The sequence below is a fragment of the Aythya ferina genome (genome assembly GCF_964211825.1).
Source record: "Aythya ferina genome assembly, chromosome: 17".
Lineage (NCBI taxonomy): Eukaryota > Metazoa > Chordata > Aves > Anseriformes > Anatidae > Aythya > Aythya ferina.
In genome coordinates, this window is record NC_140316.1 from 8,306,995 (window position 1) to 8,332,477 (window position 25,483).

At 45.7% G+C, this 25,483-nt stretch overlaps 2 protein-coding genes across 2 annotated transcripts in view; both read left to right on the forward strand.

Annotated features, from left to right (window-relative positions):
- Positions 1 to 955: 955 nt before the first annotated feature.
- On the forward strand, positions 956 to 4,067 carry RPLP0 (ribosomal protein lateral stalk subunit P0). Its single transcript, XM_084538700.1, has 8 exons — positions 956 to 1,006; positions 1,203 to 1,306; positions 1,464 to 1,639; positions 1,732 to 1,819; positions 2,103 to 2,249; positions 2,720 to 2,905; positions 3,347 to 3,487; positions 3,867 to 4,067. Exons 2-8 carry the CDS (start codon positions 1,253 to 1,255, stop codon positions 4,029 to 4,031), a joined length of 957 nt encoding a protein of 318 aa, XP_084394826.1. The 5' UTR covers positions 956 to 1,006; positions 1,203 to 1,252; the 3' UTR covers positions 4,032 to 4,067.
- A 264-nt stretch (positions 4,068 to 4,331) lies between these two features.
- GCN1 (GCN1 activator of EIF2AK4) overlaps positions 4,332 to 25,483 on the forward strand; it is a 42,748-nt gene continuing 21,596 nt past the window's right edge. Inside the window, exons 1-28 of the mRNA XM_084538699.1 lie at positions 4,332 to 4,409; positions 6,183 to 6,285; positions 6,910 to 6,973; positions 7,531 to 7,662; positions 8,903 to 9,011; positions 9,729 to 9,827; positions 9,920 to 10,054; positions 10,549 to 10,617; positions 10,704 to 10,812; positions 11,228 to 11,302; positions 11,560 to 11,688; positions 11,900 to 11,950; positions 12,356 to 12,454; positions 12,735 to 12,908; positions 14,453 to 14,605; positions 15,388 to 15,480; positions 16,943 to 17,018; positions 17,182 to 17,341; positions 18,258 to 18,447; positions 18,573 to 18,697; positions 19,067 to 19,245; positions 19,419 to 19,512; positions 19,949 to 20,062; positions 20,141 to 20,339; positions 20,837 to 20,992; positions 23,973 to 24,154; positions 24,420 to 24,500; positions 24,997 to 25,140. Coding sequence (XP_084394825.1) covers positions 4,392 to 4,409; positions 6,183 to 6,285; positions 6,910 to 6,973; positions 7,531 to 7,662; positions 8,903 to 9,011; positions 9,729 to 9,827; positions 9,920 to 10,054; positions 10,549 to 10,617; positions 10,704 to 10,812; positions 11,228 to 11,302; positions 11,560 to 11,688; positions 11,900 to 11,950; positions 12,356 to 12,454; positions 12,735 to 12,908; positions 14,453 to 14,605; positions 15,388 to 15,480; positions 16,943 to 17,018; positions 17,182 to 17,341; positions 18,258 to 18,447; positions 18,573 to 18,697; positions 19,067 to 19,245; positions 19,419 to 19,512; positions 19,949 to 20,062; positions 20,141 to 20,339; positions 20,837 to 20,992; positions 23,973 to 24,154; positions 24,420 to 24,500; positions 24,997 to 25,140 — 3,312 coding nt within the window. The 5' untranslated portion in view covers positions 4,332 to 4,391. The remainder of the gene's footprint in view (positions 4,410 to 6,182; positions 6,286 to 6,909; positions 6,974 to 7,530; positions 7,663 to 8,902; positions 9,012 to 9,728; positions 9,828 to 9,919; positions 10,055 to 10,548; positions 10,618 to 10,703; positions 10,813 to 11,227; positions 11,303 to 11,559; positions 11,689 to 11,899; positions 11,951 to 12,355; positions 12,455 to 12,734; positions 12,909 to 14,452; positions 14,606 to 15,387; positions 15,481 to 16,942; positions 17,019 to 17,181; positions 17,342 to 18,257; positions 18,448 to 18,572; positions 18,698 to 19,066; positions 19,246 to 19,418; positions 19,513 to 19,948; positions 20,063 to 20,140; positions 20,340 to 20,836; positions 20,993 to 23,972; positions 24,155 to 24,419; positions 24,501 to 24,996; positions 25,141 to 25,483) is intronic.

Here is a 25,483-nt window from a genome sequence, read left to right on the forward strand (position 1 = left end):
CTTTGTTTTCTTTTCTTTCTCTTTTCCTTTTTCCCTTTTTCTTTTTTTCCCTTTTCCTTTTTTTTCCCTTTTTTTCTTTTTTCCCTCTTCCTTTTTTCTTTTTTTTCCTTTTTTTTTTTTCTTTTACTTTTTCTTTTTTTTCCTTTCCCTTTTCCCTTTTTCTTTTTTTTTTTTTCTTTCCTTTTTTTTTTTCCTTTCCCTTTTCCTTTTTTTTTTTTTTTTAATTTCCCTTTCCCTTTTTTCTTTTTTAATTATTTATCCTTTATTTTAAATTCACACTGGCGGGTGGGCTGCAAGTGGCTGTGCCACCTAAAGGCGTCGTTTGGGTGTCCCTGTTGCCTGGGGGTCACCTCCCCTCTGGGACCTCGGAGGGAGCTGTGGGGTCAGCTGCTGCGGGGTGGGGGCTTCGGGAGCCCCGGCTTCTCTTCCCCAGCCTCCCGCCCGCACCCTGGGGGGAGGAAGGGAAGGGACGGGGCTGGGGCTGGGGCTGGGGCTGGGGCTGGGGCTGGGGCTGGGGCTGGGGCTGGGGCTGGGGCTGGGGCTGGGGCTGGGGCTGGGGCTGGGGCTGGGGCTGGGGCTGGGGCTGGGGCTGGGGGGTGCAGGCGCTGCTCCCAGCCCGGCCGGGCGCTGGGTGCAGTTGCAGGAGGGGGCGTAGCCTCAGACGGGGGGCGTGGTTTCAACGAGGGGGGCGCGGTCTCAGTCAGAGGGTGGGGCCACCCGAGGTCTTCCCGCGCTGCGCGGTTACGGTGGGGGCGTGGCTTGCTCTCAGGGGGCGTGGCTTCCCCGCCGGCTTCTCCTCCGGCCACCAGGGGGCGCCCGCTCGCCCCGCCGCTCCCGTGAGTGACAGGCGCGCCGCCCAACCGGAGCGGCCGCTCCGCCGTGACTGGCTGCCGACCAATGGGATGAGGCGGAGTCCGCCCGTGGCTCGCCGCGATTGGGCGCGAGCCGCGGTATAAAAGGAGGCGGGCCCGCCCTCCGGCCTTTCTTTCCCGGAGCCCTCGTGGAGGTAGGAGCGGGGAGAGGGGGGGCGGGGGGGGCCTGGGGGGCCTGGGGAGCCCTGAGGGGGTCCGGGCAGGGCCTAAGGGGGCCCGGGGGGGTCCTGAGGGCCCCTGAGGGCTGCGGGGACGGGGATCCGGGATCGGGATCTGGTGGCGGGGAGGGCGCTGCCGCTCAGCGGCCTCACCCACGCCCGTCTCCCGCAGGCCTCAGCTCGTCTTTAAACCCGCCGGGCGATCCTTGGAGCACCGCCGCGATGCCCAGGGAAGACAGGGCTACGTGGAAGTCCAACTACTTCATGAAAATCATCGTGAGTGCCGCTGCGGCCCGGCCCGGCCTTTGGGAGGCGCCGCCTGGGGTCGGGGAGCGGGGCCGGGCCAGGCCGGGTGGGTTTTGGGGCGCTGCGGGGCCTCGGGGCTACTCCGCCCCGGGCTGGCCCCGCAGACACGGGGCTGTTGTCACCGCAGCAACTGCTGGATGATTACCCGAAATGCTTCGTTGTGGGAGCGGACAACGTGGGATCCAAGCAGATGCAGCAAATCCGGATGTCGCTGCGCGGGAAGGCCGTGGTGCTGATGGGGAAGAACACCATGATGCGCAAAGCTATCCGCGGGCACCTGGAGAACAACCCTGCGTTGGAAAAGTGGGTGACGGGTCTCTGAGCGGCTTCCTGGGTCCTCCCTTTGGGAGGGGATGTGTGAGGAACAGAATTGATGGTTGTCATCTTTCCTTCAGGCTGCTGCCTCACATCCGTGGGAACGTGGGCTTTGTTTTCACCAAGGAGGATCTGGCCGAGATCAGGGACATGCTGCTGGCCAACAAGGTGGGGGAGTGAGCCGTCACTGCGTCTCTGGGCTGGGAAATACTGAGGGAAAAGTGAAACTGAACCTTTAAGGGGGGGGGCGGTACCTGATTATCCGGAGTCTTTGGGGATTGGAAACTAGGCCCCTGCAGCTGTAGCTGAGTAGCTCTTCCACTGCTGTCTTGTTTGTGTGTGCCTGGGTGATGTCTGTCATGCAGGGTCATTTTGGGAAGGAGTTGATGCCATTGCAGGGAATCTGAGAGAGAAGCGTTCTTTTGACTTACCTTGTTTCTTCTTTCTTCAGGTGCCAGCAGCTGCCCGTGCTGGTGCGATTGCTCCTTGTGACGTGACTGTGCCAGCCCAGAACACCGGTCTCGGACCTGAGAAGACCTCCTTCTTCCAGGCCTTGGGCATCACCACGAAGATTTCCAGAGGAACCATTGAAATTCTGGTTAGTGAGCAGTGGTGGTGGTGGTGCTGTTGAAGCCCTTCCCTGATTGAAGGGCCCTTGCTGCGATACCGCGTGGAGTTGTCCTTTCATCCTGCGTTCATGTGGAAGAACAGGAGGCGTAACCATCATCCAAAACCTCATTCACACTGAAGCACTATGAACAGTCAGATTGCTTCACTTTGGGAACTTCTGAGGGCTTGGTTTGGGCATGCAGTGGGGTGGGGAGAGGGTTTTACATTCCTCTGTCAGATCTGAGCTCTTCTAGAGGAATTCACGAGCTACCCATAGGGAAGGGAATCGAGGCGCTGCTCATCTCCTGGTTCAGCAGCCTCAGAACTCTGAGCCTATTTTACCTTTGCTCATTTGTTCCTTCATCTCTTGCCATGAGAACCGTGCCTTTGTGTCCCTGCTGTGTTGGTTGTCCTGAATTTCTTTGTGCACATTCACTGATTTTCCTCCTCTTCCTTTAGAGCGATGTGCAGCTCATCAAGACTGGAGACAAAGTGGGTGCCAGCGAAGCCACCCTGCTGAACATGCTGAACATCTCCCCGTTCTCCTTCGGGTTGGTGATCCAGCAGGTCTTTGACAATGGCAGCATTTACAATCCTGAAGTGCTGGACATCACCGAGGATACCTTGCACAAGCGTTTTCTGGAGGTCAGTGCCTCAGCCTTGTATCCTTAAGGTTCAGCTCTTCGCCGACCTGCTAGAGGGAAAACAGGCTGCAGGTGCTGCCGCAGAACGAAGTGTAGGCTCTGGTGTTTTCTGCAGGCTGTAGAGTCTGAGTGCCGTGGAGAAACAGTCACAGAGCACCTTCTGTAGGCTTTTTGACCAAAACAAAGGAAAACATACTGGGCATTTCATTAAGTGAGGCGTGTGGGATCAGTGAATGTGTAATGGCAGTGAAGTGTTCGTGCAATCTGGACGCTATTTCAACAAGTGTTTGAAATCATTTAAATCCTGATGTTTAGTTCAGTGGGGTTGGGTTCCTTGTGCATGCTCTGTACTGTCCTGCGTTGTGTTGGCAGCACAGAGGCAGCTGTCACAGTTTCTCATCCCGGTTGTGGCTCAGCACAAAACATGAATCTCTTTTTGCAGGGTGTTCGTAACGTTGCCAGCGTCTGCCTGCAAATTGGGTACCCGACCATTGCTTCTGTGCCCCACTCCATCATCAACGGGTACAAGCGGGTCCTGGCAGTGGCAGTGGAGACCGACTACACCTTCCCACTGGCCGAAAAGGTAATGGCAGCGTCTGCCCCGCAGCCCAGAGCCTTGTTCAAAGCGCAGCGAGCGCTGCACAGAAACACCGAGCCCATTACCAACCCTGAAAGGACTCAGGGCTGCCTCTGAGCGTGAACTGGACAGAGCCAAGTGTCCTGAGGAGGGCGCTTGGCTCTGTGGGATGAGCATGGAGGCAGGAGCCTGCCCCTTATAATCCTGCCCACCCAGGGCTGCGAGAGGTGCAGGGGGCAGCCAGGTGCTGGCACCTCAGGCATGGGCCCTGCCTCCCTCCACCCGTAGGGCAATCGCCTCACTTGACACCTACCAAGCCGCACAGCCCCTGGGAACATGGGACGTGGGACGTTTCCCCTATAACATTCCCCCTCTCTCCCCGCAGGTGAAGGCCTTCCTGGCAGACCCCTCGGCTTTCGTGGTGGCCGCCCCGGTGGCAGCCGAATCGGCCGCACCCGCCGCAGCCAGCGCCGCCGCGCCGGCCAAGGAGGCGGCCAAGGAGGAGTCGGAGGAGTCGGACGAGGACATGGGCTTCGGGCTCTTCGACTAGCGGCGTGGCGGGGCTCAATAAAGGCTTTGGACCCTGCCTGCGCCTCTGCTGCTGCCTGCGGGGGGGGGCCGGGGGGGTTCGGAGCCCTTCGGGTGGGCTCGGGGAGGTTCGGAGCCGTTCGGCGGCGGGGTTCGGGTGGGTTCGGTTCGATTCGGGGGCGCTCGGCTCCGTTCGGCTGCGTTCGGATCCTTTCGGCTGAGTTCGGATCCCTTCGGCCCGACCCGACGGCGTTCGGCTCCGCTCGGCCGCATTCGGCTCGCCTCGCAGCGCCGTCCCCATGGCAACGCCCACTCCCCCGCCGCGCAGCGCGTGCGCCGGCCGCCCCGGAAGTGCCGTCTCCTTCCGGGGCACAGCGGCGCCATGGCGGCCGACACGCAGGTGAGTGCGGGCCGCGCCCGCCCCGCTGCTACCGGCCCGGCCCCGGGCGGCTCCGCGCCGCTCCCCCGGGCCCTTCTCGCTGGGGGACGCCGGGGCTGAGCCCCGAGCCCACGCCGGGCCTAGGAGCGGGGCCAGGCGGTGAGGCCCGGGGGCTGCGGCGCTGGGGGCCGGGCCCCCCTGACACTGAGGAGCCGGCCCGGGGCCCGCGGGAGGCCCGGGACAGCCCGGGGGGGCCGGGGAGGGCTCGGGGAGCCGCGCTCCGTGCCCAGCAGCCCGGGAGCTCCGCCGAGGTTGTGGGTCCGGGCGGTGCAGGGGTGGCTCCAGCAGGTTTGTCCTGTCCGCGTCTCCTCGCCGGGGGCTCAGCGGCGTGAGGGAGTGCGACTCGCCCTGAGCCTGCGTGCGGTGGAGGCAGGGGTGGGGAGGTGGTAATGAGGCGTCTCCGGTGCTGTAGTGACCGGCAGCCGCGGGCTGGAGGCATGAGGAGAGCCCAGGGGAGGAGGTGGTTGGGTCACGGCTCAGCTGTCTTCCCCAAGGGGTCCCCTGCCTCTGTGCCAGCAAAGAAAATTCCCTGAAAGCAGCTCTTCAGAAGAACAGAGGCAGCTTCCACTTCCCAAACTCTTGGGTTTCTGTCCTTCCAAAAAGACCTGTTGTGGAAAAAGTGGTAGAATTTTTCCTTAAGAGGGAAGGAGTGGTTTTAATCAGTTTCTGAAGACACGTTTATTTGCCACCCTTCCTAAAGATATTCCTTGTTATAAACTTACAAAGGTGCTTGGTATAAGAAGTGAATTTCAAAGGCCTTTCTTGTAGCCTTGTTCTTTTGATTTATGTAAATACAGAGGACACCTGGGTGTAACCCTGCCTGAGCCCTGTTGAGGCTACACAGAGCCTTTTGTACACTTTTGAAACTGGGAAGTTCACTGGAGTGGTTTCTAAAGGAGCAGGTCACTGAGAACACACGCTGCTGAAAAAAATAAAGTTTATCTCACCATCTCTGTACCCCTTGAAAACTGACACAAACTATTTACAGGAAGTAAACTTGGTGGTTTTCAGGCCCTTACAGCCTGCGGGTTCAGGCACATAACAGACACAGCAGCACAGGCGTGACAAACACACGTCGAGTTGCGTGATCTAGGGTTTTTGTTTACCTTGGGTGCTAACGAGAGCACAGGGAGGGAGTTTTATGGCGAGGCATACTCTTTGTAACCTGCTCAGTCCAATGTACAGCACCCCCGAGCTGTGTGTGCCAGTTCTGGATGAGAACAAGGCAAGCTGATCGTTCTTTTCCCCTCCCCATGCAAGTAATTTCCAGCAGCAGTGATAACCTGGGACAGCCTGAAACCAGTGATCGGTGTTCAGGAAGTGAGGGTAGGCTCTGTGCTAGGCTGTCAGCAGCTGGTGGGTGGCTTTAGGAGGTAACACCCCCCGAAAAGTTCCTCTGCATTCCTGAAGTGCTGGGTTTCTGGCTTTTAAAGGCCCTGTGCTCTAGGGCGTTGATTTTACCTTTCAGTCTGTCCTCCTTTTGGAAGGGTAAATGTACCTCAGAGAGTGCCACAATCACAGAACAGAAACTGGTCATCCTGCAGCTGACCAGTTTGAGTTTCATCTCGTATGATGTAGTGACTCTTTCCTACTCAGATGACCACAGATGACACTCACAGATGACTGCATTTGGCCAATAAGTTTGTGCAGCTGCACAGGACATGCTTGCCCTGGTTTTATGTCCTGTTGACATCAAAGCCAGCCTGATGTTTTCTCCTCTGCCCGTGCCTTTAGATTTCTGATACGCTGAAGCGGTTTGCAGTAAAAGTAACGACAGCCAGTGTGAAGGAGCGGAGAGAGATCCTCAGCGAGCTGGGAAAGTGCATTTCTGGGAAAGGTAAAAACGGTTTTGATCACCAGGGTGGAGAAGAATGTTGAAGTGCTTGGTTTAAAAGGCTACATGAAACTTGTGGGGTAGTTTGTAGATGTAGTGGGGTGGCTGCGTTTGCAGTATGTGCTCTCCTACAGCATTAGTTCCAAGTGTGGCTTTTGTGGTTACTCCAGTTACTTACATGTGTGCTTTTTCCAGTAAATTATTAGTTTTTCATTAATGTATCAGTCACCTGTTTCTCTTTATGACTCTTTTCTTGGTTTTGTAATGATTCATGGAGTATTTGTATACACACATGTATAAATAAATAAATATATATATAAAGAGAGAGAGTACAACCAGAAGACTTTACACAGTCTTAATAAAATGAAATGAATTTTTAAAAGTCTTTTTGATGCTTCTCATTCTCTGAAGGTGGCCGGAATAGCATGCATTCCGATTTTGCTGTTATTTAAAAAAATACATAAAATGTACACATAAAAGAGAGAATTCTGAATATGGTACTTGCAAACATTTCTGTATGTGTGTATGGGCTGTGATCAGTTCACTGATTTTAGTTTAAGGGTGCTCGGGTGCATTAAAGACCCCAATGACTTACAAAGAAATATGCTGAAATCCAATCTGTTACAGATCTTCCAGAGGGTGCAGTGAAAGGCCTTTGCAAACTCTTCTGCCTAACCCTGCACCGATACCGGTGAGTAAATTGATGTAGAAAGGCTGTACTTTTTAATCTCTTAGTAAAGTGAGGTTATTTAGCAATTAAACAGGCTTGGAGCATCTGGGAATCTGACTGTGACGTGTCCCATAGATGCATGTGACATGGGAAGATGACATCTAGCGATTAGGCTCTCAAGTTAGGTTTGATATTAAGAAGTTTCAGTGTTTACCTTGTGCTTCACTTTTATTCGAACTTAAAATTTGCATCCTGCAGTTCAGTTTGGCAGTGTGAAGCCAGAGCAAGATGCCTTTTAGATGCTTTCAGATGGGATTAAGCTGTGCCCTGTTGCAGAAGAGCTGCTCAGGACTTGTGTTTTCTTTTGCAACCTGCTGGAGGGCCTCAGCATAATTTCTGCCAGCTGAGGAAGTGAACGGAGCTTTCTGCCAGAAACCTCCACTTCTCAGAGCGGCAACGATAAAGCAGCTATTAGCTGAAATGAGGAAGCAGAGCCCTTTGCGTGACGCAAGGTAGTAATACGTGTGATGTTGGCAGGGTTTATAACTTCACAGAGATCCATTTTTCCTTCCCGTCAGTGATGCGGCATCCCGCAGAGCCCTGCAGCTGGCGCTTCAGCAGCTCGCAGAGTCCCAGCCAGACGCAACAGCAAAGAACCTCCTGCAGTCACTTCAGTCCTCGGGGATCAGCGGCAGGGCCGGAGCTCCCAGGTGCGGGATGAGTTGCTTTGTGTGGAATCACTTGGGAATTGCTGGTGGTTATTCTTGCCTTGGGTATGGATGCTCTGCTGCTGCTTGCCAGAGCTGTTAAAAGCATTCAGGGATAACGTAATGACTGCTCAAATTTTATTTCTTTTAACTTCTTTCATGTCTTCTGTGAAATCAGAATCTTCTTGATCCACTGCTGGTGGATCGGGTCTAAGTTACAGTTTTATTTTGTTAAACTTAAGTCTGGAATGATGAGGAATAAACTCTCAGGAAGAAACAGTCTCCAAAATGATTAGGAAAGGGGAGTTCCTACCCATCCTGTGTTCAGCTGCTGGAATTCAAGATTTATTATTGACAGGAAGATAATGAAATTTGATGTTCAGATGAGAAACGAGCTGCTATTGTATAGCAGTAGCAGCTGCAAACACCAAGTAGGGCTTGTTTCTCCCTAGGGTTCTTCTCTGTAGGTTTTTTTTTTTTTTAAGGCTGATGGAGGCCCCAGAGTGCCATCCTGCACCTCCTTTGCCCACCTCTTGCCTCCTGGCTTAACAGGGGAGTACTTCTAAAAAAAAATACCAGGTCTCAGTTTAAAGGTTTGCAGTGATGCAGTATTTGCTCCTCAGGTGACTGTCAGTACATCGGGTGATTTGTTACCTTATTTCACTTTTTGAGAGAAGAGGAAAATGGGGTGGGGATCCTCAGGGAGCTGAGAGGTGGGTTCTGCCACTTGAAGGAGAGGGAGGAGGGAGAGTTGGCATAAATCAGAGCTGAGTGGTGTGCCGGGGGGAATGTAAGCTGTGAAATGCTTTGGCAATCTAAGGCTGTGAAGCTCTGACAGTCAAGATGATCAGCAGATGAGAATCTTGAGTCACTTTTTGGGCAGTCTCAGTCGGCGAAGTATTTTAACTCGTTGCTATAATGCTGCTGGAAAGATCAAAAAATGGTCTTTCTCACGCTCAGTTTTCTCATTCCCAGCAGGTGAGATTTAGCCTCCCTTTGCCATTCAAGTTCTGCGTTTAAACAGGAGCTGAAACACATCAAGCAAAAGCCATCGGAGCTTACAAACACCAGTTATTTCCTTTAAAAGTTGAGAGTTTAGCTGTTTTTTTTTTCTGCTATAAGATAGCTTCAGTAATGAGGTGGTGTTTTGGGATGGTGTAGATGAGCCAGTTCTGACTTAGTAGGAGTTATAGAGTGTTACGTGGAGGGCTGTGGATTTACCTGCCTTCTGTTTCCACTACAGTAAGAGCAGTGGGTCTGCAGCTCTGCTGGCGCTCTCCTGGACGTGCCTGCTGGTTCGCACAGTCTTTCCAACGCCTGACAAGAGAGAGGGGGAAACGTGGAAAAAACTGGTAGGTTCTTTTTGGTTTGCAGAAATACCCTTTGGAGGTGAGGACTTGAATATTTCTAATTTCTTGAGTTTGCTGAAACATTGCACGTAGATCTGAATGTGACTGATAAAGTCATGTTAAAACCTGGGTTTACAAAATGATCTTATTTGCTTTCTGGTGTTTTTACCTATCCTGTTCTGCTGGGGAAGGCAGGAGATGTATGAAGCATGAGACTGGGGCAGTCTTACACCTGAGGCAGACTTGCTCTGTACACTGTGGTGTATACCTGTGTTTCTAGCCTAAGTTGTGCCTCCAAGGTGCTCTCTGAAGCACGCTGTGAACTCCTGCTTCCCTGCCTTGCCCGTGATATTCTGTCATGTGGTTTTAAGTAGCCTTTTGCTTTCTTTTACCTGTGTTAACAATCTGTCCCTGGGACCATGCTCACAGCACCTTGGAATATAGTTGGAATACACTTCAAGAAGAGGTGTAACTTGATACAAATTACTGTTTTCAAAGTCAGAGTTTCCAAAACTGTTATACATGTATATAGTTCTGCAAAGTGGTATATAAGGGATGAAAACAGTGCAGCTCCCTAATTCTGCGTGTTAGCCTAAGAACAGCCTAAGAACTTCTTTATAAGCAGATGGAGTTAATCGCAGGCATCTGACAGTTCTTGTTTGATACAAGCTCTCTGAGAAGCAGGTTCATGCGGGCTGTCTTGGCTGTTTCCCTTGGCAGGTGGAGGTTCAGTGCTTACTCCTCTTGGAAGTCTTGGGAGGTTCTCATAAGCAGGCAGTGGTTGGGGCGGTGAAGAAACTGAACAGGCTGTGGAAAGAGGTGAGCTATCCTTCATGTAGCTTTATTCAGCAGCAGTTCTAGCTTCTGTTGTGTTAATGTGCTTTTTTTTTTTTTTTTTTTTTTCTCATTAGAATCAAGATCTGGTGGATCAGTACCTGTCTGTCATTCTCGGTCTTGAACCAAACCAGAGCTATGCTGCGATGCTGGGACTGGTGGTGCAGTTCTGCACAGCCCAGAAAGAGATTGACATCATCAAACGCCACAAGGTAAATCTGCCATGCTGCTTTTTTTTTTTTTTTTTTTTTTTTTAATAAGTAGCATTGCTTTTCATCACGGAGAAGGTTGGGGGACAGATGTGTCAGCGAAGCTGGTACTTTCCGTCTGCCCCTGGTTTCATTATCCATCATTTCAGTGGTAATGCAATTCTGGTTAAAACAATGGGATGCATTTAAAGAGGGAGCTGCCAGGTATATGGCTCTGGCCTGTGCTTTTACACAGACAGACAGCCCTGCAGCTTTCTGCCTTCTCCCTTGTTGTAGGAAGGGAAGGCAGCAGCTAGTCTTAGTGGGTTTGAGTATTAGGCTGGCGGGTAAGCAGAGAGCCCTGATCTCTGCTCGACCATCACACAAAGCTTCTGCTTGGTGGTTAGGGCTGCCTTCCAGAGGAAGGTGAGGCAGGGTGTCAAGCCTGGCTTGTCAGTGGCATGCAGGGAGCTGTGTGGGTTGCAGCATGGCTGTAATTGGTGTTTCTGCTTGTTCAGAGTGCTCTTCTGGATTTCTACATGAAGACCATCCTTATGAGCAAGACAAAGCCTCAGAAGCACGTGCTGGTGAGAAGAACTCTTCCAGGGCTGTTGATGCTTTTGTCCTGTGTGTGGTGCCCGCTGCTGTGCTGAGTGCTTTGTTCCCTTTGCAGGACAGCTGTTCCCCAATTCTTCGATACGTCTCTCATGCTGAGTTCAAGGACTTAGTTTTGCCAACACTGCAGAAATCCCTGCTGCGAAGTCCTGAGAATGTAATTGAAAGTGAGTCTGTCATCTCTGTACAGTGCTCTGCCAAAGAGCCTGAACAGTTGTTCCTCAGAGTCCTGGAGTCGTGGGGGGTGTGCATCCCTCTGGACTATGCTTATAGGCCTGTGGGCATAGGCAGTGGGATTGTCTGGTGTCTAAGGGCTGGATGTGGAGAAGCAACATTTGTGGTGTGATCCCAAGTGTCTGGGTATGTGGTACCTATGATTTACACTGAGAACAGAATTTCACAGCTGAGTGCTAAGAATAATCCTGAATTAATCTATTGATTGGGCATCAGTTTCCGTGCTTTTCCTCCCTAGTCCTTACTGGCCCTGCCTGCTCTTGATGTGTTCAGTGGGGAAGGAAGTATTAAAATGCTAAAATCAGCTTCTTAACAAATTTAATATGACATAATCTCTTCTGTCTTCAGCAATTTCTTGCTTGCTCCTGTCTGTGAACCTGGATCTTAGCCAGTACGCTCTGGACATTGTGAAAGGACTGGCCAGTAAGTACTTAATTCTGGAGGGAATGATGAATTCAGAATAAGTCTTGCTTCACCTTTATGGCTGTATGTATAAGAATTCGATCGCTGGTGTCGAGGTTGATTTATTTGGGTGGGAGGATGATACTGTAACTTGGCACTGGAATAGTTCATGTGACGTTCCAGAAGCTGAGTCAGGCCACATGCAAAGATACATCCTTGTCTCGCTGATTTTATGCAGTTTGTGATAGAGAGCTCTTAGCTCGTGCATCATTTTCTAGGTCATCTGAAATCCAACAGTGTGCAGCTGATGGATGAAGCAGTTGTTGCATTAAAGAATTTGGCTCGACAGTGCAGTGATCCTTCAGCTGTGGAGTCACTGAGCAGACACCTTTTTGCCATCTTAGGGGGTGAGTAAATTGTATGATAAGCAGCAGAGGTGAATAAAGATTTTTTGGCTTCAAGGTGTGTTTTGTGTATTTTTTTCTGTTGATTTTGACTGCCTGTATGGTAGGGGCTGCTCAGCCTGGGTCAGGGGTATTTTAGAGAAGATAGCTGATGTAGCACATTGTGATTGCCTGTCTGTGCATCAGCAGTCACCCATTTGTTTCTTGTTGGCAGGCTCGGAAGGGAAGCTGACAGTTGTTGCTCAGAAGATGAGTGTCCTTTCAGGTGAGGATCCTAAAAGAAAGCTGCTTCTCTAGTGGAGCAAATCCAGCAGATGGCTGAATGAGAGGAATCCGTATTTGAGCCTTTAGGAATGAATCCCTGCCTGGTTATTCTCTGTTGGCTGCGGTTAATGTCATACAGGGTGCTGGATACTGCATGCAAATTCTTGACTTTCTCTTCAATGGAAATAGTTGGCTAGTAGGCTAAAATGTTTTCTGCAAGGAAGGAGGTGACTATCTTGGGTAAAAATGAAGACAGCGTCATGTAAAGTTGGTTCATGGTGGATGTGACATCCAGATGTAGTCATGAGAAAGAGATGTCTGAGCAAGGACTCAAATGCAATTGTTCTGAGATTTTACAGCAAGCGCTGGTACTTTAGGAACTAATGAGAGATGTTTTTCTTTTCAGGGATTGGTAGCCTTAGTCACCATGTGGTTTCTGGGACATCTAGCCAAGCTCTGACTGGAACTGTGGCTGAGCTTTTCATCCCTTTTCTGCAACAAGAAGGTGAGGTCTCTTGCTTTTGTTCTGGATTTGTTAAGCTGCTTTCATCTTGAGCAGGCTTTTCATACGGCCTGTTACTTAGGACAAATCCTGATTTTTTCATGTTGTGCTATAAAATACATTGCACCATTTTGAAGAGCAGCCCTGTGGAGACAACTCTATGCCTGGTAGAAGCACGTGCATTCTTCTCCTTCCTCACCCCAACATTATCTGCTTTCTGTTTTATGTGTTCCTGTGTTCTGTGTAACTGCTGTACTGATGTGAGCCCTGTGTTACTTCCTAGTCCACGAAGGCACGTTGGTTCATGCGGTCTCTGTCCTGGCTCTTTGGTGTGTTCGGTTCACCACAGAAGTCCCTAAGAAGCTGGTGGAATGGCTAAAGAAAGCCTTCAGCCTTAAAACCTCCACTTCAGCTGTGAGGCATGCCTACCTGCAGTGCATGCTAGCTTCTTTCAAAGGTAAAACTGCGCAGCTATTAATAACTCTCTTGACTGTGTGGCTTAAGAAATGAGTAATCAACTTCTGTTCTTGTTGATATAGTAGATAACTGTGTGGGTTAAGAGAGATTTTGTAAGGTGATACCTGTTCATTAACCTTCATTTTTCTCCTTGAAGTCTCTTTTGCTTTCAAGCCTTTAAAGATATCATATCTCCTTGTATAACTAAGTATCACTATCTGTTGTGCTGTCTTTTCATATACCCCAAAGTAATTTTGGATTGATTTGCTTTACAGATTGCAGTATTTCTAGCTAAGGGACCATGCTTTTGCTTCATACATCATCCATAACACTGGTATTGTGGGCTGCAGTTTTGATGCTCAGGAGCTTAATTTTTTTTTTTTTTTTGAAGGAATATGTTTTTGAAATCTTCACAGCCGTTGGTGATCCTTTTCAGATTTGCCTCAGTTGGTTGTATTCCCTGTGCTGACTTCAGCACTTCATCTGCAGTTCAATAGGTGATAGGTCTGCTCTCTGTATGTGAGATCTCTCTTGTTGAGGCAGTATGAATTGAAAAGTTGTTACATGTTTTCCTGAGAGATGAATAACTTGGTCTATTTTATTAGGTACAATGAACTTGCCATTTGTTTTTTCTCAACATGGATATGAGTAGAATTAAAATTCCATGTTTTTCTATTATAGCTGCTGGGAATTTCTGTGTTATCCTAGGGCTGAAAAAAACCACCAACCACTTCAAAAACTAGTTAGGTTTCACAGGAGGCTGGTCCCTTCATAGAGATACATGTAAAGTATGGGAAACCTAAAGTTGCTCATGCTTTGCAGAGGCAGGGGGGATTACATGTGTGAGGTGTGCAGCTGTTAGAGGGATCATGGCCTAAGACATTCATATTCCAAAACAATTTACTCAGCACTGGCATGCTGGCTGCCATTACTTTGGCCCAGTAGGTGAAGTATCCAACTTAAAAAATAAAGATTCTAAATCTTACAGGTTTATGGTTAAAACACTACCTGCAAATACTCGGTGTACAAAAACTCAGTGTCATCTGTTTCTTTTTTTTTTTTTTTATTTTGGCATCGTCTGAGGTGTTGCTTCTGGAAATAGCTGGAACGTCTAGCTCAGTTCCCTTAGACGCGAGGGTCACAGATCAGCGGGATTCCTTGGCTTCTGAACATTTGAGATGGAACAGATGGTTGTGGCTTGCCAGGAATTTACTTCTGCGCTCTCAGAGAAACATAGTTTTAACGTCAGACTTCCTGTGATTTGAACTAGTTCCTTTTATGTAACTGGATTAGCATTTTCTTTTGCATCCCGTGAACAGAAACTAGTAGTGGGATGGGACCCTTTTATCTGTGAGGAAAGTACTAAAGTGGTTATCATTCTCATAGCTAAAGTTTGATCACAGGAGTGATTGGCAGTGCTTTGGGAGTCTTCCCCGTCTGTGTCTGGTTTGCTTCTTGTGTTGTAACAACAGAAGAACCATTGATACCTTTGGTTTAAGGTGTGAAGGATCTTGTTTTGCAGTTTGTCTCTGTCTGTCTCCTCAGGTGACACATTATTACAGGCAATGGACTTGCTGCCAATGCTGATCCAGACAGTAGAAAAAGCAGCATCCCAAAGTACTCAGGTTCCCATGGTAACCGAAGGAGTTGCGGCAGCTTTGTTGATCTGCAGGATGTCTGTAATTGAGGGACAAACTGGTAAGATCACAAAACGTCTTGGCAGAATCCAATATGACCAGGCTCTAAGGAATAACACTTTTTCTTGACAGTGTGCCTCAGGTTCTATTCCTTAATCCATATATTGCTTCTGAGCAGAGAATCACTGCCCTTTGATAAAACAGGGAAGATTTATTCTGATCTCTCCTGGTTCTGTTCATAAGAAATTCTTGCTCTTCTGTGGCTTTGCAAATTCCAGCTTCCATTCACTTGGGGCAGTATTTCTCTTTGCTCTGACAAAAAATTAATTGAGACCTTACATGCTAGGATATGACAGAAGTGTTAAAAGTGTTGAAGCATTCAAAGTGTAACTTGTTTGCCATTTATGTAGTATTTTTACAAACTATCTTTGGAAAACTGCAGGACTGGAATTCTGTTTTCCATTAGAACATATTGCAAGAACTGTCTGAATTCATACATCTGCCAGGATATAAGATCCAGATGTGTTCTGTCTGTCAAAAGCAACACATCAGCTTTCTCCTTTTCTTCATTTTTAGGGAGTCTTGCGCTATGAAAATTAAGGTGAAACAGATTTTACGTTTCACAAGTGTAAGTCAGAGAAATATATTTTTTTCAACAGGTGTTTTTTAGACATGCTTATAGTTCTAAATGGGAGATGAGAGGCTTTGTAAGTGAAGACAAGCAAAAGCTAGAAATAGCTTCAAAAATTTCAGGAGACAGAATTTTACTGTATTCTCTGTAACCTGGTAAGTTCTTACTCATTTTGATAAGTCCTTGATAGACATCTGTGCTTTTCTTCTCAGAGTCTAAGTTGAGCAGCTTCTGGCAGCTGATTCTGGATGAGAAAAAACAAATTTTTACATCTGAGAAGTTCTTGCAGTCCGCTTCAGAGGAAGGTAAATTATCAGTTATTGCGTATCCTGTTACTGTTTAATTCTATTACTTAAGCAAGCTACTTTGCTGTTAGCCCAGTTCTGTGGTCCTTGGGGATCCATTTTCAGATTGAAATGAGCAATGCTCTCTTCTAGAAGTATATCTAAATTAATTGTAACCTGGCAGTGAATTAATTAATGTCTAATGTTTCTATCCTATGTTATCAAACATTTACAATTCCAAATCTTTATATTCAATGAAGGTCTGTCCAATTCAAAAAAGTGTGTGGTGTTCCAGCTTGTAAGTAGATAGTTGCGGCCAATCTAAGGGACATGGATAAGCATAAAATTAGGAAGAAGATGGGGAAAAGTAAAATAAGGTTGGAGAAGAATACATGCAGAGGAAGCTCGTAAGATAATGTGGAGGAAGAGTAGTAACAGATAAGAAATCAATTGGGTTATACATTAGTCTATCCATGCTCTAGTTTGTTCTCTTGTGTTTAAAGATTAATTGGAAAAAAGAAAGTGCCCCACAGAAACATCACTGACTATCTTTTAAACTGAAAGCCTTGCAAATGAGTTCATGAATCGTTTCTCTGAAATGAGTTCATTTATCTTTTGTACAAAGCTCTGAAGAGGTAAATGGGAACTAGCATAATTTCTTTGCTTGCTGTGATCATTATTTGCTGAAGGCAATGGGCAATGTGTATATCCAGTCATTTTCCTTCCCAAGTCTGCAGGTATCCTGAAACAATATGATCTGGAAAATTGTTTATCAGTCCATCAGGATGTTAATCCCCAAAACTAATGCTGGTAATTTTGAGAGTAAGCATTGTCGTGATTTGTTATTGGTTATTAATGAACAAAAACATCCAGCAAATGTGTTTAACATCCCCAAGCTATCTGATGCGTTGAATCTCCAAAGCGACCTGTTATTGTACTTAATATGGGTTATAACCTACCCTACATTTCAGGGCTTTCTGTTCCTGTTTTTATGATGTGGTTGGACATTGATATGCAAACCAAAGGGTCTAGTGACAGTAGAAGCTCGGATGATAGTATGTGGTAAAATACAAAAGCTATCGCTCCCACAGCGTTATGCGTTTTTTAATGAATTTATTAAGCATTTTATTGTCACTTAAGACATTTCAGCAATGCTCGGGAATTAACAGTATTGATGCAGTGAGTATGGTGCTTCTTATTTGATTTGCTCTGTTTACTCACACGAAAATAGGCCTCTCATACTGGTTAAGGAAATTCTGCTGGAGTGAAGCTAACCACGATTCTCTTAGCTCATGATTCTGCTTCCAGTCTTGTTAGATGTTAATTGGACTTGTTTCTAGCTTTACTGAGAAGCTTATGTAGAGGCTCAATTTTGGCAGTTATTTTATTGTGTGCTGATTGCTGTTTATTCATTCTTAAGAAAAAAAAAATCTCCTTCTGTATTAAATCACATGCTATTTTAAATATTTGTCTTTTCCCACAGCAATGTGTACCGTACTGCAGCTGACAGAGCGTCTCCTCTTGGATCATGCACAGCGGCTCCCTGAAAGTAAAGTTCAGTACGTAGAGTGCTGTTACTGATCTGGGTCTGACCCTGAATGTTTCTACAGGAGAGGGTGGGCCTGGGACTTTGCACAAAATGCTGAATGCTTTGTGCTTTTGTGGCCAGGTGGTTTGCAGAGCTACCTCCGTTGCTCGACCTGTTTATTTCTCCATTTTCAGGCAGTATCACCGTGCCCTTATTGCAGTACTGCTGAGTCGGACCTGGCATGTTCGAAGACAGGCCCATCAAACAGTCAGGAAGCTTTTGTCCTCTCTGGGAGGGTATAAACTGGCTTATGGGCTCTTGGAGGAGCTGAAAGTGGTTCTCAGTTCTCATAAGGTGAGCAGTCAAGAAGCCTCGTCCCTGCTTATCTGCTTGTGTGCTGCCCATCAGCTCCATACCCTAGGTTTGCTGTTAACGTTGACATACAGTGTGCTAGGAAAAGGACTCAGTTCCAGCTTTGTGATCTTCTAGAAATGCCACTTGTTCCTAGATTACTGCTATTATTTTGTTAGTGTCCCTGGTGTGAGAGGCTGCCTAGTCTTCCCTATATGCACAAAAGCCACATTATTCCAAATTACTTGGGGAGGAAGCTGCAGTTTTCCATGTTCTTGTATTGTTTAAAAAGCAAATTTAATCCCCACTAGAAAACAAGGTATGTAGATCCTTTCTCAGTATCCTAGTTCTTTGGCCCTGGCGAACAGTTCAGACTGCCTGTTTAAAACAAATGCAGTATAAATACTTCAGTAACAACTAGCATCCAAAAAACAACAACAGTTAAATCCTCTATTATTGGGCATGCTGCTAAGCCAGCACCATGTGAAGTTGCTAAATAGGTTAAGTTGCATTATTTAGGTACCAAGGGTGAGACTTCATAAACAGTATCTCCATGTCACAGACGAAGCCTGAATAAGGTATTTTTGAAAGATACTGGGTAAAATTAGACAGCAGAAGCTGGGCGTACTGTTCCTAGCCAACTGGTGAAACCTTTTCCAAAGTCCTCTTTGCTAAAAATGATAGTTTGAGTTTTAGTTTACCCTGCCTTGCCAAATCTGGTATGGTCTTCTGCTCTTAGTCTTTCCACCACTGTCAGCACTCTGTGCTTTGGCTCCATTATCACCCTTTATTTTCTTGGAAAACTTGAGGTTGCTAGCACTTTCAGAGGGAGCTGATTTCTGGTGTTCAGTATGGTGTTCCTGTAGGAAAGTGTGTTCAGGAAAGCTTGCTGTGATGTTAATGACAAATTGTCCCCTAGGTTATGCCTCAGGAGGTTCTGGTGATGGAGTCGGGAGAGTTGTCAGAGCTGGGAAAGACATACATTCCTCCCCGTGTACTTCACGAGGCACTGTGTGTCATCTCAAGTGTGGCGGGGCTGGATGTGGATTCCTTTGAGACAGAAAAGCTGGCTTTGGAGATGCTGCTGGTGAGCCATCATCCGTCTCTAGGTAAGTGAAGGGATAAAACCACTCTCAATAACAACAGATTTTTTTTTTTTTAAATTTTAGCTTTTTGTTTCATTGTATTAGTAATCTGCTTCATATTCATTATGTTTATTTATTCTTCATGCTAGTGGCAGTACAGCCAGGTCTTTGGCCAGCCCTCCTCATCAAGATGAAGATAGATCCCAAAGACTTTATTACCAAACACCTGAATGACATACTACCCAGACTCACTGCCTACACTCCAGAGAACCAGGTGATAAACTTCTGCTTTTCTGTTGTTTGTATGCGGAGATACTTTGGAACAAAAAATTTTTTTGGAGGAGTTAAGTGCTAACTGGTCTGTCAGAAAGGAGATATGTCTGTAAGGAGGGGGAAAAGCAGGTTCAAAGAGAAATCCAGTGGAGAAAAAAAAAAGAGCTGGGATTTAAGGCTGTAGGGGGATGTGTATCAGCAGTTGAGTAGAATTCTAGATAAGGTTTTGGTACTCAGTGGATGATGAAATAGAACTTCAAGGGTGTTGCTCTCAAAGAATGTAACATGGCCTACTTCAGCAGGGCATACTCTTTTGAAACAGTATCAAGGAATACTGATCATAGTGGATTTTCCTTTGTTTTCTTGATAGTCATCCATGAATGCAGTGGGATCTCTCTCCCTGCTTTCACCTGGCAGAGTGCTCCCACAGCTCATCAGCACTATCTCAGCATCAATGGAGAATCCAGCTCTGTGCCAGGTTACTCGAGAGGAATTTGCCATCATGAAGACACCAGAAGGAGAACTGTATGACAAGTCTATAATACAGAGGTAAGACTATAATTTCTTTTTTCTGTGAACATGGGGATTGATTCCTGCTGGCATCTCGTCAGTGAGTGAGTGGGTTTGGGTTTGTCAGATACTCTTTTCTGCACAGAAGTTCCTAGATTTGTGTGCCTGAACCTTTCTTCAGAGTAGTGCTGATTCTTTGCTTCCTTTCTCAGTGCTCAACAGGACAGTATGAAAAAGGCTAACATGAAGAGGGAGAATAAAGCTTACTCTTTCAAGGAACAAATCATTGAGCTGGAGCTGAAGGAGGTGAGGTGATGGGAACAGGAAAGCCATTAGTGATGGCTGAGACACAAAGCTATCTCATCTGTTTTATGCATGGCTTTTGGCATACCTGTGTGTACACTTTTGGGAAAGATTAACTGTATTTCTTTCAATACCTCAATATTTTATTTTATTGTTTCTGTGTATATCAGTTTCTCTTATGCCTATATTTGTATCAATTTCTGCTGTATTCTACTGATTTGTGAGTGCACTTATTAGTTGGTAATGCCTGTTTTTCTCTTCATCTCTTGTTCAGTGCATCTTGTGTGAGTTTCCCAGCAAGGGTTGTTAAACAGGTGCTTCCATCCTGTTTTAAAAGTAAACTCTGAAAAACAAGGTGTCCAACTTGCTCCTCCACCTAATTGAAGGTTTAGAGTTAATAGTTCCAGTTATTGATGTCCATGGTGCTCTCTATTTGCAGGAGATAAAGAAGAAGAAAGGAATAAAGGATGAGGTGCAACTAACTAGCAAGCAGAAAGAACTAATGCATGCACAGCTGGAAAAGGAGTCTCAAATAAGAAAACGACTGAAGGAGGCAAGTTTTGATCTTTTTTGCCAGCCCTGCAGCTACCAGAGTAATTTATGGTAATCTTTCAAATTGTTTCTCTTACAGCTTGATAATGAACTGGAAACAGCCTTGGGACTCCTGGACACTGTTATCAAGAGAAAACCTCCTGGTCTAACTCAGTACATTCCTGGTCTCATCAGCTCCTTCTTGCCACTTTTTAGATCACCTTTGGCTGCTCCAAGAATTAAGGATCCTTTTCTTTCCTTAGCTTCCTGTGTCATGCCTGCTCGACTTAAAACCTTTGGTTAGTATTTGCAGTTGCTGTTTAATGGCAGGGTGCGTTATTTTTATGGTAGGGTGGTCAAAATCCTCCCTCTTACAAGCTGTGAATCGTGACCGTATAACACAGACAGCTAAGAAGAAAAACCACTATGGAACAGTGTTTAAGGAGGTGACTGCACTGTCCTAGTGATCCCGCTGCTGGACAGGTCTTGGTTTGGGCTGACGTCTTTAGAAAAGCTTGGGATTACTGAAATTTCATGACAGGTGTTGCAAAACAAGAAGAGTTTGCTCCTTGTTGGAGGGAACACACAATAGTGTTCATACAGCAGAAAGTGACTCTTCTGAAGGAAAATATCCCCTATAGCCTTTGGGGCTGTGCTTCCATCTCGGCACATCTTTTGCAGCCTGGGATGTTTCCTAGAGCTTTGTTAGAATTCTTTGGTCTGTGTTCTGGGAGTTTGTTCTCAATAAATGTTTGGTTTTAGTCTTTTCGTATATTTTTTTATTCTTTCACACCAGGTATTTTACTGAGCCATGTGACCTTGCGCCTGATGAAACCCGAATGTGAACTAGATGATTCCTGGTGTCAAGAAGAGCTGCCTACTGCTCTCAACAGAGTTGTTAGCTTGCTGCATGCCCACACCATTCCTAGCCGAACAGGCAAGGGAGAAACAGGTAAAAAGCACTGTAGATCTTAACTTTCTTCCCCCCTTGCCCCAATAACGTAGTTCTTTTAGTTTTTTGGTTTGTATAATGTTTTATAGGTGAGACTTCACTTTTTTATTTTTAAATCCAGTAAGTCTTTTCATAGATATGAAAAAACTTAACTTCCTCATTAATTTTTTTTCTCTTTCTGTGGTGGCAGTAGTAGAAAAGATATTACAAGTATAGTTAAGTGTAGAAATGAAACAGCAATAATTTTTTCTTAAAATGGTTCAGGCAGAAATAATAGTTGTGAAATTAAGACTCATCTTTGCTAAGGACAGTTCTTGCATTTCACCACCACTTAGCGTAAGTGATTCAGTGAGACTAAGTGGAAAGACAAAATAATTGCTTGTTATCTGAGATCTCAGCAGAGAAGTGCCTGTGGCGGCTTCTTGTTTTCTACGTAGTACTGCAGTTCATGAATATTTTATTCTGGCATGGTTACAGAAGAAGCAGTTCCTTTCTACTTCGTAGCATAAGGGCAAGCACCAATATTTTTATAGTTCAAGAATATGATCTGGGCTAAAATGAACCCAGGGGTTAGTTTTAAAATAGATCAATTCCAGAATCTGCTTTATGATGGGGTATGCAAGTACTTGTATCACTACATGCTAATAGGTAAGAATTCTTAAGAGGTTGGAGAAGTCTGCTTCTCTTGGAGGCAGGGATGACTTAAGCTGTCTTTACAGATGCGGTGTTCTGTAGTGATAGAGGTGATTCATCCAGGCTTTGGAGCTGATCATCATCTAACTCAGTCAGAAAATGCTGTGGTAGACAGTTTATAAGTTTTAGAAGAAATCTAGGATTCCACTTGGTCCCTTACCCCAGTCATTCAGTTCTGCCCGTACAGTTCTGTTGCTGGTCAGATCTGCAGTTTTGTAACTCTGACATAAATAATCTTTAGTGTTAAGCAGGAGCAGTTGACCATGTTGAGCACCGCTTTAGTGCTCAATGTCTCTGTGATAATTCAGTGTCTCTGTTATTTCATACATTTCCATATTAATTGCAGGATCATTAACATTTGAATGCTTATTTCCAGAAACTAGTGGAAGTATTTTGAAATGTTCTGCCTTCAATATTTCTTACAGTGCTTATTTAAATGAATATTTGATTTTTTTTTCACTTCTCCAGCAAGAGAAAGGCAGCAGGTTCCATAACACTTTGTTGGACAAGTCAAGTTGTATTCCCAAATAATTTTTCCTAAAAGTTCTTAAAATGCTTTTGAGTGCTGTCTTACACAATACTGTTTAGTGGAAGTTACTTTCTTCAGTTACCACGATACTTAGGAAAGACCACACGTGTTTATACTGTGGATGGTAAAATTTATCATTCATTGCTGAAATGCCAAGATACATTTTAAAATACCAGCTACTCTTTTAACAGAACATTTATCTTCTCAGATAAAGCCTTCTCCTTCCTGCTGCATATAGAGGGACAGTTGCTTAAGCCTAAAAATATCTGGCCAATAATTAAAAAAAAAAAAAAAAAAAAAGCATAAAATCAGATAGTGAGAAAAATCTCACATCTGAGATAGCGGGTTTTTTACCTAAACTATTCATGTTAAATAGTTACGAGCTCTGTGTGTTTGGTATTTAATATTTCTCTCTTGAACTACTTCTGCAGTATCTATGCCCTACATAAGCTGACTAATACTGCAGTATTGTATCTGCAGTGCTCTTCATCTGCATCTTAGAAATCTAAATTGTGGCATTCTCTGACAGCACAGATAGGATGTTGAAAGCAAGCGTTTTCCCTAGATATCCAGTACTTTAGTTTTAACAATATATAAAAGCGTGACTCCAACTAAAGGCCCACAGGCATATGTTCAAGAATACATTATACACTTAACCGTATACATCCTCAGCAAGTAAGTGGTGCTGACAGTTTAGCTTGAAACCAGAAAGAATCATTCTTTCTTTTTCCTAATTGTAGCTTTCAGATTTTCTTTAAACGTTTTGCTTTGGACTAACTGGAAGACTGAAAAAAGTACTTGTTATGTCCCATAGCAAAGCACCTGTAAGAAGGAAGAATCAAAGTCTCTAACAGGAATCCAAAAGCTCTAATTCTTTCAAAGGGGAAGAGGGTTTGAGCCTTGTGCCGGAATTAGAGAAACCTCATTCTCAAGAATCCAAGTGAAAGTTGGAGTGACAGATTTGTTAGGTTGCTAGGAAGTGTTTAAAAGGAATACAGCTGGCAAATAAGCTGCTACTTTGGGACAAAGCAACTTTAAAAACGAGTTAGTTAAATAATATCAGATCCCTGTTGCTTTGAATAAAATTAACCTTTTTTTTAGTTTAATTCAAGTGAATTCTCAGAGAGTGTAGATGCAAACTTAATACAATTTAAATATTAGATTTTTAATTTCAACGCTGATTGTGTAATGATTTAATTTTGTCGTGTCTCCTCCATCCACTGAGTATGGTCTGTATAGACAAAACCATGGTTTTGCATGTCCATGTACTGTAATCCACTGAATTGTTTCAATGGATTTTGCTCAGCAAATTGCATTTGCTGCGTGCGTTGAAATATTATAGTATTGGAAGTAATTTGTAATTCTAATATGACTTTAATTAAAGCCAGCTCATCAGGGTAGCAAGCAAGAACATTAGGTAGATCTGAGTGCCAAATGTCAGTGTTGGAGCCCTAATGTTGCTGCCACTAAGCGGCAAAGTGATAGGGACTAAACAGGTGGCAGGCTGTGCAAGCTGCCTTCAACAGGCTGAGTGCTGTGTCTGTATGGGTTAAGTCCAGGTACACAAGACATCATCCCGTAGACCCTGTGCTTTTAGGGGCACAGAAATACTTGGAGTCACTTGACAAGCTTGTACATAAGATTGAAGCTGGCAATATCTGTTACAACCTACAAAGTGTACATTTTGCATCAGTCAGTGTTGTAAAATGGTGAGCAGTTCTGCTGTTCTGCTCACAGGATTCTTTTTCCTTTTCACAGGTGCTGCCCCATTATCAGCTCCAGCATTTTCCTTAGTTTTTCCTCTCCTAAAGACTGTTATGATCGAGACGCCCCATACCAGTGAAGACAAGGAGGAGTTCCTGGTCAAGATTCTGCAGATCCTTACGGTTCACGCTCAGCTGAGATCATCAGCAAATGGTCAGGCTTTGCTGGTAGATGAGGTAAGTGAGAGCTGTGGGGATGAGGTGACCTTCCTCAACAGCTGTACAGCTGAGGGAGGGGATGAAACAGCTAATGTGTAAACTGGACAATGCAGATTAATTCTACTAGTTAGTTAACAACGTACGACTGTTTTCTGTCACAGGTTTGGGTCATGTGCTCAGACCTAGTTTTTTATTGTGGTTCTTAAATAAGGATGGTCATACACAGGCAAAGTTCTTTGGAGTCACAAGACGTAAGGGTTTTTCTCCCCTCCTCCTCTTTCAGAATGGCCCAGAGTTGCTGCCCCGAAAGGACATGTTGATTCTGCTGACCCGGGTGATAGGAACAGGTTCTCCACGGTTACAGGTGAGTCCTCGGCTTCATAACCACTGTCAGGATTCTGCCTCAGTTTCATCAACATCTAACTGAGGGAAATACATCAATCTGCTCCCTGAGGCTGGTGGTTGATACATCATCATTTGTCTCCTCTGTTTATGGTATTGGAGGGGGGTGGTTAAAATACCTGTGTCTTTTTTTTCCTGTGAGTTTTATGCATCAAACAGTCTTCAGTTTTCCCCAGGTGTTATTTTATTCCTTCTCTAAGGCCTTGTTCAGCTGAAAAAAATCAGTGACCAGAAGTAAAGTTTGATCAAAAGGGTGAGGTGGCAGAAAGACAAATAGTAACAAAATGGCATGGGATTGGACTGAACTCAGTTCTTGTTTTCATCCTGAAGCCTTCTCTGTTCTTTCAGAATTTCTTTGCTTGTGATAGCACTCAACGCCCACCTGCACTCCCTTTGATCAAATGCAGAGAAGAAGAGGGCAGTGGTGGAATCTCTAATGCTTCCTCTCGGCATTTCAGGTTCTAGCTTCCAACGCACTGACCTCCCTGTGCACGAGTAGCAGCGGGGAGGATGGCTGTGCCTATGCGGAACAGGAGGAGATTGATGTGCTACTGCAGGCCCTGCAGTCTCCGTGCATGAATGTTCGAGACGCAGCTCTCCGGGTAGGTGGGAACAACTCATGGTTACACTGACTTTTTTCATTTTTGGGGAGGTGAATCTTCTCCAACACTGTTGAAGAGAGGCTTCAGCTGTGATCCTAGTCCTTGGGCAATATGTCTGCAGGAGGAGGCTTTAGCTACTGAATGTTAATGCTGTGAGTAATGCTCTTTGTGCAAGATTTACCTGGTGGAAAAGAGTACACTCTGGATCTATCCATACTTTTGTGTTGTTAAAACAAGTGTAATTACAACAGCTTAACATTTTCTATTTAAAATTGCATAGAGCTTAGTCTCAAAGGGAGAAGCTGTCAAAAAATTGCTTTGTCTATATTGGGCCTGGTGTTTT